At 38.0% G+C, this 14,531-nt stretch overlaps 1 protein-coding gene across 1 annotated transcript in view; it reads right to left on the bottom strand.

The window, feature by feature from the left end:
* The window catches only part of wnt6b (wingless-type MMTV integration site family, member 6b), a 29,317-nt gene extending 16,067 nt beyond the window's left edge, over positions 1 to 13,250 (bottom strand). Inside the window, exon 1 of the mRNA XM_007562705.2 lies at positions 12,432 to 13,250. Coding sequence (XP_007562767.1) covers positions 12,432 to 12,511 — 80 coding nt within the window. The 5' untranslated portion in view covers positions 12,512 to 13,250. The remainder of the gene's footprint in view (positions 1 to 12,431) is intronic.
* Positions 13,251 to 14,531: the final 1,281 nt, after the last annotated feature.

Below are 14,531 nucleotides of genomic sequence, written 5' to 3'. Positions count from 1 at the left end.
TGTTTTTTTACAGATGGAGCTAAATATCGGGGAATCCTTTCATAAAAACCTGTTAGAGGCTGCATAGCACTTCAGAGTGAGGAGGAAGTTCACCTTCAAACCCCAATTAAACACCCAGAGCTATAGTGGAATGGTGTAAAACAACACATATTCATCTGCTACAATGACTCAGGCAAAGTTTGATAAACCTTTATCAAACTGGGATTCTATGGATAGTTTGAAAATGAACACTCATGTGTACTCGTGTATCCAATTTGTCTGGAACTTCAGCTCTTTTGCAAAGTAGAATGTACAAAAATTCAGTCTACCAATGTACAAAGGTGAAACCAACAAAGTCCCAATGGACCTGCAGCTTTACTAACAGGAACAGTTTGTTCACTGTGATATAAGGTTTTTATTTACAAAACTTTAAGTTACCACTTTGCAACAGAAAAAGAAGTGAATACGTTTGCAAGACACTGCACAGTAAAAACAATGTGACGGATAAAGTAAAAATGACTAATAGCAGACGACTTAGTAATCCTTATAGTTCAAACGTCCTGATTTTAGACTAAATATAATCAGCTAAACATATACTGTCTACACAGACAAGCCGCACACACCAGGAACACCCACCATTTCAATCCTCCTGGGTTTATTGAGTGTGTTGACAATATTTCTATGGAAACAGAACAATAGCGTTATCCTCATACAGGCAATTAAGTCACACAGACAGTCAGTGGGTGTTAATTAGCAGGTAGACCCACAATATTTAGTAACACACACTCCCTCTATAACCGCTTATTACTTAACAACTATTCTGAGCCTGTGCGCGCGTGCGTGTGTGTATGTGAGAGAGAGAGAGAGAGAGAGAGAGAGAGAGAGAGAAATAATAAGAAACAAACTCAGACAAAGGTAAAATTAATGTCAAGTGATTTTCCAGTAAAGTGTTTTGTTTGGCTTGTTTCTTTCAAGCTTGTGTTTATTTGCTGGAAGCAATGATTAAAGGCCGACTGTAGAACATCAACATTTTACAGTGGGAGGTGTATTAGCTGTGAAAGTAGTGAAATTGCTGTATAGTTTTCTATTTTCATTCCTCAACAGCTCTGCTCTAAAACTGGAGTGACATGTGATTTCTCACTGTAAGTTCCTTTCACACTTCACCTCACATCAAAAAGTGTTTTTCACATTTCATAACACATCATGTGATCAGGTAAAGTGAAATGCTAAACTCATCCTGATGGCTATCTTCAGTTAAAAATATGTGATGAATTCAAGAAAGAGTAAGTCCAGCATGCATAATCCAAACAACCAAGGTGCCACTTTCTTCTAAATAGAAACCAGACAAAACAAGCACTACAACTGAGAGTTTAGGTTTTCCTAAACAGTATACTTATTGTTTTTGGTGGATTGTTGGTCAAAAAGCAGTTTGTTCAGTTAGCAATACATTTAAACCCATCAGAACTCAAGAGTCCAAAATGGAAACTGCAGACGATGAGATGATGTTTTAACATATAGCAAAAAATGAGATGTCTTGTTTTAGTCATTCGGATGAGAAACATGATCAGGCACACACCACTGGCATGTGGCCAGTGATAAAAGTGTTCAAACTTTATATTATCTTAAATAATATCTATATATGGTGGTGCAGTTGGTTGTCCTGTTGCCTTGCAGCAGGAAGGTTGTGGGTTCAAATCTTTCTGCAAGGAATTTGCATGTTCTCCCTGCATGTTCTCTTCAGATATTCTGACCTCCACAGTCCAACAACATGACTATTAGGTTAGTTGCTCTCTCCATATCACCCTTAGGTGTGTGTGCATGCATGATTGTTAGTCCTGTGATGTACTGCCGACCTGTCCAGGGTGTCCGTCTGCTCGATAACCTCCTCAGGGGGAAAAGGCACCAGTTCCCCCACTAACCTCACAAGACAAGCGGGTGGATTAGATGTCAATTCAAGCTGTCATCTATGAGATGCAACATCTGTTCACCACAGTGACTTTACCTTTGACTTGAGTAAATAAATACCTCAGGTGAACAAACTGAATGTCGTATTGCCATGCAAAGTGTGCATTTATGAAAATTGGAAATAACAACCCACAATTACTCTAACCAGTCACTTGCAATCATATTAATGTGGTCACTGTGATAATAATGACATATACCACAGTCTTATTCTGTATTAAAAACTCAACATTCTGCATCAGCATCTATTTTTAAGCATGAAATGACATTGTCACACATACAAAGGTGATCATGTAGTTAGTCAGACAATGACACATTTAGACATGCATGTGGAATTAACAGTTTATGCATGTTTAATTTCAGATTTTCCAATAACCACGGTGGGACAGACTGAGAGCGGATGTAGCGCGGGGGCCATAAAATTCCCCCGTCTGCCTTGGGATAAAGGTTTCTGCCACATTTCCGCTGGATACTGGGTGTGCATACCACACACATTGGACTTCCTTAGAAGTTTGGGCGCATAATGGGCATGATGAGAATTGAAGAGCTGGATTGCTGTGGTGAACTCAGGTGGAAAAGTACACCACTGGAAAAAAAAGACCAAAAAGAAGGTGATTGGATAGGATGATGGGATCAACTTCCTGTAAATTCTCGAGCCTTTTGTGCCCTTGTTTGGAGAGAAAAACATTCAAGTGTTCCACCTTAAAAGGTATAGTGTGGCGATACAGTATTTAAGGCTGCAACAAGCAGATATTGTGATTGAAAAGAAGAGCAGTTAAAAAATTTATATATAATCCCAGTAAGCAAAAATGTATACATGTAAGTCTCTACTTTAGCTACTGAATTGTTATGTGGCTGTTTTCAAATGTAAAAATGAGAAAACTGTTGAGTTCAGTGGACCAGAGTAATATGTTCACTTTCTGCTTGGCAGTAATCTGATCCTCTCTCACATACTCTCTCAGTCATTTGGAATACAGCTACTGAGCAGATAACCAAAGGAGGATGTTCTGTGGTTGATAATATCATCGGTTTGAGGAAACAGTGTCTCGCATGAACAGTTTTTTGTGATGATAAAGACTCAGTAGAGGAACTGCATAGCAGTAAGAGATAAAACAAGCTGGAGAATCAAACAGACTCAAATCACTGATGGCATTTTGCAGTCCTCTAGAACAAGATCTAAAGCTGGCATTGCCTACATCAGACTAAGGTGCTTTGCGTTGGGCTGTAATTATTTGGATGCCATGGAAGATATCTTAAATTAATTAACATATCATGTTTAATTGTAGCCTTGACTGTAGGCTTAGGACAACAACAACAGGTTTAGCCTTTCAATAACGATCTGTAAAATTAGAAAGGTAAATGAGGTTTCAAATACAGATACAGATTAAGAAATGGATACCCTATTAATAATTTTCAGGCTCCAGTTAGGGGTCACAAAGAGATTAAACCACAGCATTCGCATTATCTTGGGTTTCATTAAAGATATCAGGGCACTGTAGTCATTGAGCTGTACTGTATGAGGTCCTTCTTTTTTCACGCACAAACGAGTGAGTTTCATCCCTCCTTAATCCCTCAGATATGCCGGAGATGAAGATAGTCATGACAAATGTGTGTCTTAACCACCAGAATGAACAGAGGAGATGGTCAGAGGAAAACAAAGAGCCTTAAGATGGAAAATTAACTTCATCTTTATGTACAAATATATAAAAAAAATTCAAGGTGCGGTGCGCCAAATACTATGCAATTTTAACATAATAAAGAGAGTATTATCAAGTTGCTATTGACAGACACCAGCTGGTGTAAATTGGGCCAATAAAAGGACATGTTTTGGAAATGTACATAGCTTTCAAGCCTATGATAGGATAAAGTTGAGAAGAAATTTCCGTAGCAACTATCTTCCTGTTTATCTTAACAGGTACATTACATGTTGGGTTACATGATAATCAAAAACCTCAGCTTGGTAGTAAAATATGGAAGAATGTGGTCTTGTATAAAAAAGAATAACAATATTCATAAACAACATCTGGAAAAAGCTTCCCATATTGAAATAGTAATATTCATTATGGAGAAGTCTTAATTTGATCTAAGTTGTTCCTAACCCGCCTCAAACCTCCCAGAATCGAAACACCTTTTAATTCTATTTTAAAATAAAGATTTGAAGATAAAATAAAGATTTCAAAAAAATTCCAAGACTTACTAATGTTTTCAAGTGTAGAATTATTCAGCTCAGTTTGTCTTTGTTTAGTGTTTCACATTTTTTAGCTATATCTGTTTCAAATCTGATGCCAACTTCAATCCCCTGTATCTACTTTTTCACTCTATCAACAACTTTACCTGTGGATTAGTCAAATGCTGCCACAAAATAAAATAAAGTGGCATGAGCTCCATTAATTGTTTGTTGAATAAGCTAATGAGAAAGTCTACACCTACAAATATAGTCTTATTTCAATATATGAATAATATATGCAGTTGTTAAATAATATGAAGCAACAAATATGGATTGCATGAAAGTCTTTTTTTCTGACTAATCGTTATTTTCACTTAAAGTGAAAGTGTCCCCAGGAAATTTGGAATATATTCTGTGTCTTCACGAATCATTTGCAGTTCTCCAGCCGAAAACAAAGCCCCTACTATGAGACATGTTTTACTGTATAGATAAAGATGAGCAGGGACGATAATAATGAAATTGGTTGTAGAAAACAAAGTTTCAATGCTTACAGTTTGAAAAGCCCCCACAGAGAATAACAATTTAGAGTAACATGCAGGAGAGCAGCAAGACAAAGGCAATTTCTCATGAGAAAAACATTTGTTCTGCTTTAACAGCAGTGGCACACCCACTGCTTGAGCTGCCAAAAGACACACATCAAACTTGGAGTATGGATATTTTCAGACAAACACAAGAGGTTAAAAAGTTGCACGGATGAGCTCAAAACTACCGAGAGATTACAGAAGGAAAGACTGTAAAATGACATGAAAGGTGGTGCTTTTTTGTAACACGGCTGATAGAGGAGTAGCCTTCAATTACTCATAAAACTACAGCATCACTGAAATAAATGTAGCCTATAGCAACTGGATGGGGGACACAACACTATCATTTTCCAATTAACAAGCACATGTGACATCACCTTGTGTCTATGGGCAAGCTGTGATGTGCTGTGATGTGCTGTGATGTGCCTAGGCCTGAAAAGGAAGGTGCTACCTCCTTATTCAGTTGTCTGGGTTGCCAGACAATACTCAAACTGACAAGCATCTCTGAGTAATTGTTAGATTTCTTGCTACTAAACATCTAGAAAGACACACTTCATGCTAATGGTCAAACCTCTTTCTTCCCAGAAAGAAGATGACTTAAAATCTTGGTATTTATTGAGTGATCCAGGTTAAAAGCAAAAGACTTCTTTAGGTCATCATTAACTAACAATCTGAGCTGAGTTCCACTCCCTCTAAGTTTGCATTTTTACCAAATTTTTACCAAATTAAGATATTATTTACTCACATTTGCACACTTATTTTACTTTGAGCAGATTATATAAAAAGTCGGTTTAATTTTATAGCTGCATAAGTACAAGGTGAATAACAAGGCAAATGAACAAAATGAAAAACGAACAAAATAATTAAATGATTTCAAAGCAGAAGCTTTGAGAACAGACAATACTAAATACTGTGCTAAAACAAAAAACATAGAAGATTATCTCATGTTATACCATTTTAAAAAGTGGTTCTTTACCTGAACTTAGCAAAAACTTAGCACCAATTTATTGATGATAAAGTTCAAATTTGGAGAAAAGAAAAAAAAAAGGATGCTAAGAAAGTTTTAGCACCAAAATAGGTTCAGTGGAAAATACTTTAGGACTAAGCATCTTATAAATTGTCTTTTGTCGCAGGTGTGTTGGAACAGCTGGAGCACAAGCTAACAGATAATCTTTGTAGCTGGTTAATGGGGCCTGACTATCTGCTGACATGGTTTCAACATTGCAGAACTGTGTTTCAAATTCAGATGGCCTTCTTTCCAAAACTGCAAACTTTTTATTGCATGTACCACCATCTCTAAAGCAGGATAAACAAAACATATGACGCACCAAGCATGTAAAAACAAGAAGGCTAAGATACATGCTAAAGCCTGCAGGTCCAAGCTGGACAGATAGAAGAGGAAAGATTTAGAGGCACCGAAATATCTATAAAGTTTTGAGAAAATAAAATACTGTTACAAAGTAATAGTTAAGCATATACTATTTTGCATTGGAGGAAGATTTTGTTAGCAAGAATAATTTCAAATTTGTTAGCCAGAGTAAACAAGCAAGTGGAATTAAGACCAGAACCTCAAATTACCTAATTTGACCAAAGTTGCAAGATTAAACCACTGAAACCAAAGTTTGACGGCTAAACTTAAACTTTCCAATTATAAGAGACAGCAAAAAAAATAAAAAATAAATAAATAAATAAATCTTTAAAGCATGGTTCAAAAATACAGATCCATGCCATCTAGCAAGAACACAAACAGGCACACACATACACACACACACACACACACACACACACACACACACAATTTACTGTCGGTATTTGCTATACCCAATGCCAAACCCGCACCGTCATTTAATCTTTATCTCTACTCATCTCACCGGTCCTGATTACACATTTAGCTTTTCAGAGAAGCACTGAAGTGGACAAGATAAGATCTGCTACAATGAAGCCCTCTTCAAGTGAGGATGGGGGCTCTGCCTGTACAGTCTGTAACTGTACCTCAGTGAGTTTGTATGTGCAAGCATGCTCCCATAACTACATGACTGAATGAGTGCATACTAAACACATTAACTGAGATCTACTGCTTGGAAATGCAAACTGAAACAAACACACAAAAAACAAACAAAAAAATGACAAAGGACAAAGTTTATTTCTTCAAAACGTGTTTTTGTGTTCAGACTTGTATCGAATAAGATCTGTATTCATGTCCATGACCGAATTTAAATATATGATAAAGGGTGAAAGACACAATGAAGTTGAAATACTGATATACAACCAGACTGAAGCTGCAGTCAAACTCTCTTGTTCATTTGGCTCATACACAAAAGAAAACACAGTCACAACTGTGTCAAAACATGCAGGTGGAACATTTGCAAAACCATTATTGATTTAACATTACCTGGGTCATCAGCAGATGTTCTGACAGAGGACACATGAAAAATAAAAGGAAGCACTTTCCTGCCTGATAAACTTCATGCTCACAAACAACACTTTCACTGTTCTGGGTGCCTGCTCTCTGCTTAAGTTATCTGTAGTAGCCATGGCATAAATTACATTGTGTCCGTTTTCCTTGAGGTTATGAGTTTTACTTTTCCTTAAACTCCTTACAATGTTCACTCACATTTCTGCATTATGACGGATTGATCAAAAGTGCCCTCTTCATCATTTTTCTATTCTCCCAATAAGTGGCCGTACATCCACTTGACAAGTTCCCATTGAAAGATGAAAATTATTTCTTTAAAGAAAATGTTTCATTTTTGCTAATCATGATTTTATATATATAGACTCTAAACAAACACACACACACACACACATTTGTATGAGCACCTGTGTCACTGTGGCATGTTCCTGGCAATCTGACCACCAATGCAGACCCATCACAGACACACGCAAATAACACAGTTGGCCTTGCTGAGCACTGGAGTCAAAACTAGTATAGGAGAGCAAAGACATTCCTCACTCCTCTGAGCTGTGCTCTCTGCTCTCAGGCCAAATGATTAGAGTGCTTTAATCAGGAGAGGCTCTGAAAGGACAGCTATCTCCAAGCATTTCATATCTCTCACTCTGCGTCTCTCATTGCAGTTCTCTCTTTTCTCTCAGCGACAGCCTATCCGTGTGATAGGCATTTTCCTTCAGAAGACATACAGAGATAGAGACATTGAAGGGGAATGAGCATGAGACAGAGAAGGAGCGATGTATGATGGTATGTCCAGCTTCTTTCAACAGAGCCAATCATTGTCCTGGCAGACCGGCGAACGACCCACAGGTGTGGTTTAACCCCGGGCTGCATCACAGTCGGTCACTGTGTGTGCGCATCTGTCTGTGTGTGTGTGTGTATCTGAATGTGTCAGTGAGTGTGTGAGGGAGCCAGCGAACAAGAGGGTGAGTGAAAGAAGATGACAATTTATGTCAGTGAGGATAAAAGAAAAGTAGCTGATTCCAGAGTGCTGATTCCCTTAATCCACTTCTGCTTTATTTCAAATAAATCTCTAGAATGCATGGCCAATTGAACATTGACATGAACTCTTAAGAAGTTGAATACATTTTGACAGACAATATGCCCATTGGTCTTCCTTTTTTTAAATTTCCAATAAACTGTGAGACATGATAGAGTTTTGCAAGGTGTATCCTGAATGAAAGATATGATTCGAAAACTTAACAAAAGGTGGTCTGGTTCACGTGTCTTTTCGGAATTTGGAAAGGCCTTATTATCGTCTCCCTTAAGGTATTTTGTGGGGACCTATGTGGCAACCTTAGAAATAGGGTAAAGGGACGTTGTGGGGCGTAGTGGGTATAGTGGGCACCTCATATGTGCAGGCCATAGACGTCGTCACTGTTGTCCCGAGTTTGACTCCTTCATCTCTTCCCCCCTTCTCTCTACCTCATTTCCCGTCTGCCTCCAATGGAAAAAAAGGCCACTAGCACCAGCCAAAAACAGATTTTAAAATAAGAAATAGTGTACAGGGCCTGGGCATTGAAGGGAGGTTTAGGTGGTCCTCACATCTAAAGGAGTTGTTTGTTGTAGTTTGGGCATTTGACCAGGATGCCTCTAGGACGCCTTCTACCTTTGGGAGATTTTTGAGCATGTCCCTCCTTAAGGAGACTTTGTGTCTTAGTGTCCATCCTCCAAGAAGAAATAAAAAAATGGATGGACGGTTTGCTAAGATGTTTAAAATATCTTAGCAATATCTGCTCAACATATTAAAAAAAGTTTTAAAATATTCTACATTATTCACATGAACAGTGAATTATAAACACTGAGACAATTTCATTCCTCTTTTAATCAAAGATTGTACGCTGTATCTTAAAAGTCATTTGTTTGCACATCCTATTTATATATTCTTTTACTTTACAAAATGGAATAACTTTGCAAGGATAAGATTTCTTTCCTCTTACTTACATTACTTTGTGAAGAGGGCACTTATTTTATCAAAGGAAACATAAGAGAGTCTCCCTTTGGCAATGGACTGTACAAACTAAAATACTTCTGCTGACAAGATGTTATTTTACACTAAATGACTCATTGAATCGCTTCTGATTCCTTGAACGCCCACGTGCGATGGTTTCTGAAAAAACCACATCACACGGTTCATCAACATGCTGGCTACGCCAGAATTTATCAGGCTTTAAATTGTGAAAGACAGCCTCAGGAAACATGGGACATCAAGCTCTAACTCCACTGAAAAGTTCAGTGATGTGCTAGAAAAGACTTCAGTCACACTTTCAACAGCTTGGCAGTAAAATTATGCTATTCTATTACAATGCAGGTCTGAAAGTAAACTGAACTTACATAAATTTAAACTAGCCTGGTTTCAGAATTGATGATATTGGGCATCACTTGCAATGCAACAGAAAGTGCAGGAGTGATACCGCATTTTTCTCCAGCTCTATGGTAACAAAACCTCTCCCCCTCCACTACCTGTTGCTGCACTCTGCCTTAGAGCAGAAGGATCCTATGTTTCTTCTTTGCTTACAAGAAAATGATACATTTGTGTGTTTGTAAGTTTTTAAGATATTGAAAAAGATTAAGACAGTCATGGCGTGTAAAGTAAGACAGTGCTACCCATCACTGTTCACACATGAAAAGGAGCTGATTTTGAAATGTAGTTGGCAAACCATGAGCTGCATCACTGTGAAGCAAATGACTGCAGGCTCTAACCGAGCAGAAAGGCTGACTAATAAACCAACTAACATCAGCCTGTTAGAAGAACCCTTAAAAACCAGTATTAAGTTAAGTGATTTTTACTCTATCATCAGAATAGCAATAATGGCATGTTAGAAATATATCAGTCTTAAATAAAGTAATGTTTTACATTTTTGTTTTTTAATTTTTATAAATACTGCAATACAGTAATGCATTCTCGGGATACTTATTTTATTAAAATAATTCCCGTGCATGCCAATTGAAAGTGGTTTCTCACTTAAGTGTGTGACTGTTTTAGTTCTGGATGCCAACTAAGATGATGGAGTCAGTTCTCCTAAAAGCAACCTTCTCAGTAGAAAATATGCTTTATAAATAAAACTTAAAGTTTGTATTTTTTTTTACCCCCATCCAGTACGATTTTCACAGTAATGTTCTGCATTTCTGAGGGAGAGGTTGTTTTTGTCTCTTGCACATTTTTTCAGAATTGCCGGGGGGCAGAACTTGTCAGCCATTAGGCTTGTCTGAAATCTAATGTTTTCAAAATCTCAAGCAAGACGTTTTTACTGCATTACTCAAACCAATAACCTTTTAGCACCGAATTCTTAGTGCAATGTCTACTAAGAACCAAACAAAACTCTTTTTGATACCAAAGGTTAAACTGAAACAAACAAAAAGATAAAGTTGTAGGTAATAAAGCGCTGATTAGCTCCCTCTTCACTCATTAAAATACTTCCTTATCAAGTAAATAAAACAAAAGAGGTTTTGCAAAATTCAAGAGGCTCATGTATAATGCTGCACCCTTGTGGGCAAATATTGTTATTAGGTGTATTCCATGTAGGCTCCAAACATTCAAACTTTTTATTAGAGCGCAGTTTTAATATTTTGTTCAATGAGACCTCTGATCTTGAACTCCTGTTCATTTCCAGTTACCTACATTCACTCTATCATCTTAAGTACGAGAAACTAAATTTCTAAGTTGAGCAGAGCCTTCGGCCAGTCAACAAGCAAATGCACTTACCGAGCCCCCATGACACTACATCCCACACTGACCTTGACTGAGCCATGAATGAACAGTGGGAGGATTCAATAGAACAAAACCACAAAGCTTCACTATCAAACGCTGCAAAAGTTTTTCTGCCTGTCTGCAGGAGCCATGACTTGCAGACATGCACATCTTCTTTTTTCTTTTTTTTTTTTTTTTCCCAAAAGCACCACACATACGAAAAACTAACATTATTAGAAAACATGTTATCGGTAGATCTGCTGGGCTTTATCCCCGTCTGCCTGTTCGACTGTCACCCATCCTGCTGAGCTGAGCCTGTATGGATTGTTTTATGATGACATATCCACTGTGCCTAGAGGGCCACCTGACATTCCTTAACCTGAACTCCCATCACAGACACACACATCATCGACGACACCTCAACCGACCTCACAGCTCTCTCCCACTGCAGGCAACAAAGAGCACACACACACTTTTTTACCTCCCTGTTTTGTTCCTTTTACGCTCTGTCATACGGGATGCACCAATCAATTAACCAATTGGAACTGAACAAAAATCAGATGAAGAAAATCTGAAACAAACGTTGATGGACAAACTGGGTAATCTGCAAAACTACTACCTCTACCAAAGAATCTTCTGCTCAATTGTAATCCTGCTTGTAATCCTGACATATAAAAAAATAGAAATAGTACATTCAGCCAGTCAGACCAGGATGAAATTGATCATGGTCATTTTTCTTTAGTCAAAAAAATAAAATAAAATAAAATAAAATAAAATAAAATATTACTCATGAGTTCACAAATAATCCATATCTTGAAATAATTAAAATACATTGGACAACATTCTTGAAAATTGTATTGAAAATATGATACCAATTTTCAGATAAGAAATAGACTAATTAATATAATAATATCCCACAGCTAATAAACATTTTCCTCAGAGGCTCTAATTCATAATCAAAACATCATATAAAGACATCTCACTCCTCCTTCCTAATTCTTTAAATACATCAAAATCAAGAACTGCCATCATTCTTGGTCAGTAAATGCATCAACAGTTTAGTTTAACGCCCTTAATTAATTTATAAACAGAGCTAATCTTCCAACTTCACACCACATTTAAGTAACTGGCAGTAGGTTTTTGCCTTTCTTTCATGGGGAATAATTGATTGAAAAACAGCATTAGCAGGTAAAATCATATCCAGCAGTTCAGACTCTAAAGAAACCCACATATCGGTAGAAGTTGGCCAGGGAAATAACGATCGGTCCAATTTTTACCTGCCACGAAAGTTTTGTGTCAATTATTCAATTATTATTTATCAGATGGAAAATAAGCATATTTTCCTGAAGAAAAAAAAAAAACAAAAACAAAAAACCCATTGGATTCTAAAGAACTTCCACACAAATCCATAGCACCCTTCTAGACTTCACAGGTGGAGAACTGTAAATTGTAAACGTGTAAGATAGATAGATAGATAGATAGATAGATAGATAGATAGATAGATAGATAGATAGATAGATAGATAGATAGAATACTGAAAGTACATAAATAAACTCTCAGACTGAAATGAAACCGGGACAGGACACCCACGTGTTAACTTACCACCACAGTCCGATGATGTTGACCGGACAGAGCAAAATAAAGAACAGGGCCAGCTGGATCCGTGAGAGACGAGCCGTCATGTTGATCTCTGCAATTCCACACGGAGATTTTTTTTTTCTCCCCCTTCAGCAAACTTCAACGTAACGACCTCAGCCAACACCGAGTGGGATTGTTTCTTAAAATCATAGGAGGTCCAATTGTTTTTTTCTCTGACGGCGCGGATCAGTCAACGCTCTCTGGGAAGTGTCCGCCAAGGAGTGCGCAAAAGTCCACCTCCTCTTCAGCCGGGCGCATCTTAATGCGCAACAAAGTCGGTCAAGTGGCTAGAGAAGTGATGTCCGCTCTCAAAGGTGTGGTTAACCTCTTCATTATCGCTGTGCTGTGTCTGTCGCAGCGCACTTACATGGTTTCAAGGTGGTCTAATGAGGAACACACTCAGGACTTACTGCGCCGGGGAAAATATCCAACACTAAGCTGCAGAGTCTCGCTTCTCTTTCGGGGGTTCTGTCACAGCTAAACTGTTGTGCGGGCAGGAGAAGTAAAGAAGCGCAGATGAAGGTATGAAAATGCCCCTGCGCAGTCAGATGCGGAGCGCTCTCTCCGCGCTCTGAGCTGACGCGCTGATGAAAAAGTTGGTGAATAATTGGCGGCGCCCACCGGCTGCAGGTAGAGGCGACTCTCCTCCCGCTCAGCCTGTCAGCGTGTTTTTGTTTTTTTTTGTTTTTTTTGGGGGGGGGGGTGAACACAGGGTAGAATGAGTCTTCTTCCACCTTAGTGTGACGTCGCTCCGGGCGAGGCGAAATCCTCGCTGTAACTCAGACACGGAGAGAGAGAGAGAAAGAGAAAGAGAGAGAGAGAGAGAGAGAGAGAGAGAGAGAGAGAGATGGAGGGGGGGAAACTACAATTAGTTTCAGGAGGACCCAGGCTGAGATCAGAGAGGGCAAACTCAGTAACCAGGTGCTGCCCTGAGATGCGAACTCTACGGGCACGCAAAACGTGGATTCTCTCGCAAATGTTTATCTTCAAAAACTTAAGTTTTGTGATAGCAGAGGAATCATTTTAAGTTGTCTGAGCTTGTAGGACACAGTGACAGTAACAGCAGAAGGTAATTCTTACCATTTTCTGTGGTTTTCACCTTCAATTTCATTTGAAAAAAGAGGCAGTGGTCCTTATGTCATAATAAAATAACATAATTAAATTTAACTTTCTAGAAAGTAGTAGTCCTTTTCACCAGTACATGTTTGCTTGTACATTGTGCTACTATTTAGAATAAACCAGTTTGAACAACAGAGAAAAACAATATTACCTTCGTATGTCCCCTGTGTTTATATAATTTATTATTTACTCAATTAACAAGAAGAAGAAAATCTCTCTAATCTGTTTCACCTCTTGCATTCTTCTGATTGCAAGAGGTAGGTATTTCAAAATCTTTTTGAAATTACTGTGGTACAGTGCTGCAGCAGGTATCTGCCACTTACAGGTGACCTCTGATGTTTATGGGGGTTTTTCACATTTGTTTCTGATTATCAGATACATTTTATTAGCTGACAAAGATAAACTAAGTAAATGCAAAAAGCAATTTTCAAAAGGCGATTTCCTTTAGGGAAAAAAGCCATGAGGAAGGAAAACTACACCCAGGTAATTGTGTTTCACCTCATTTTTGATTCAAACTGACCACATGCAGGTGTATTTACTGCCAGATCTACAGGTATAAGCATGAGCTAAATTAAATAAAACCTGTTCAACAAAATGATGAAGGCCAAAGTATTGTTAAAAAATAGACGTCACACACAGATCTAAAGAAAATTAGAAACAGATGAGAAACAAAGTCATTGTTAACAATCAATCTGGAAATGGCTCCAACCAGTTTTGTAATTTGCTTTGTCATGAAGCAACAGCTTGATTTGTTCAGTTCTTCCTTTTCTTAATTAAATCATTTGACAACAAATTTTTGTATCTTGTGTGACAAAAAAAAAGCTAAATCAGAAGAAACTTGGAACAGAGTATATACTATTTCACAGCACTCTACAGACAGATTCCTTTTTTTTTCTTCTTTGTTTTTTTGCGCTTTGATGCCACTCAGACAACGTGTCGCCCTGA

The sequence above is a fragment of the Poecilia formosa genome, unplaced genomic scaffold (genome assembly GCF_000485575.1).
Source record: "Poecilia formosa unplaced genomic scaffold, Poecilia_formosa-5.1.2 Scaffold140, whole genome shotgun sequence".
Classification (NCBI taxonomy): domain Eukaryota; kingdom Metazoa; phylum Chordata; class Actinopteri; order Cyprinodontiformes; family Poeciliidae; genus Poecilia; species Poecilia formosa.
Note: the sequence above shows the minus strand (reverse complement) of the source record. Positions and strands in the feature narration are given on the sequence as shown.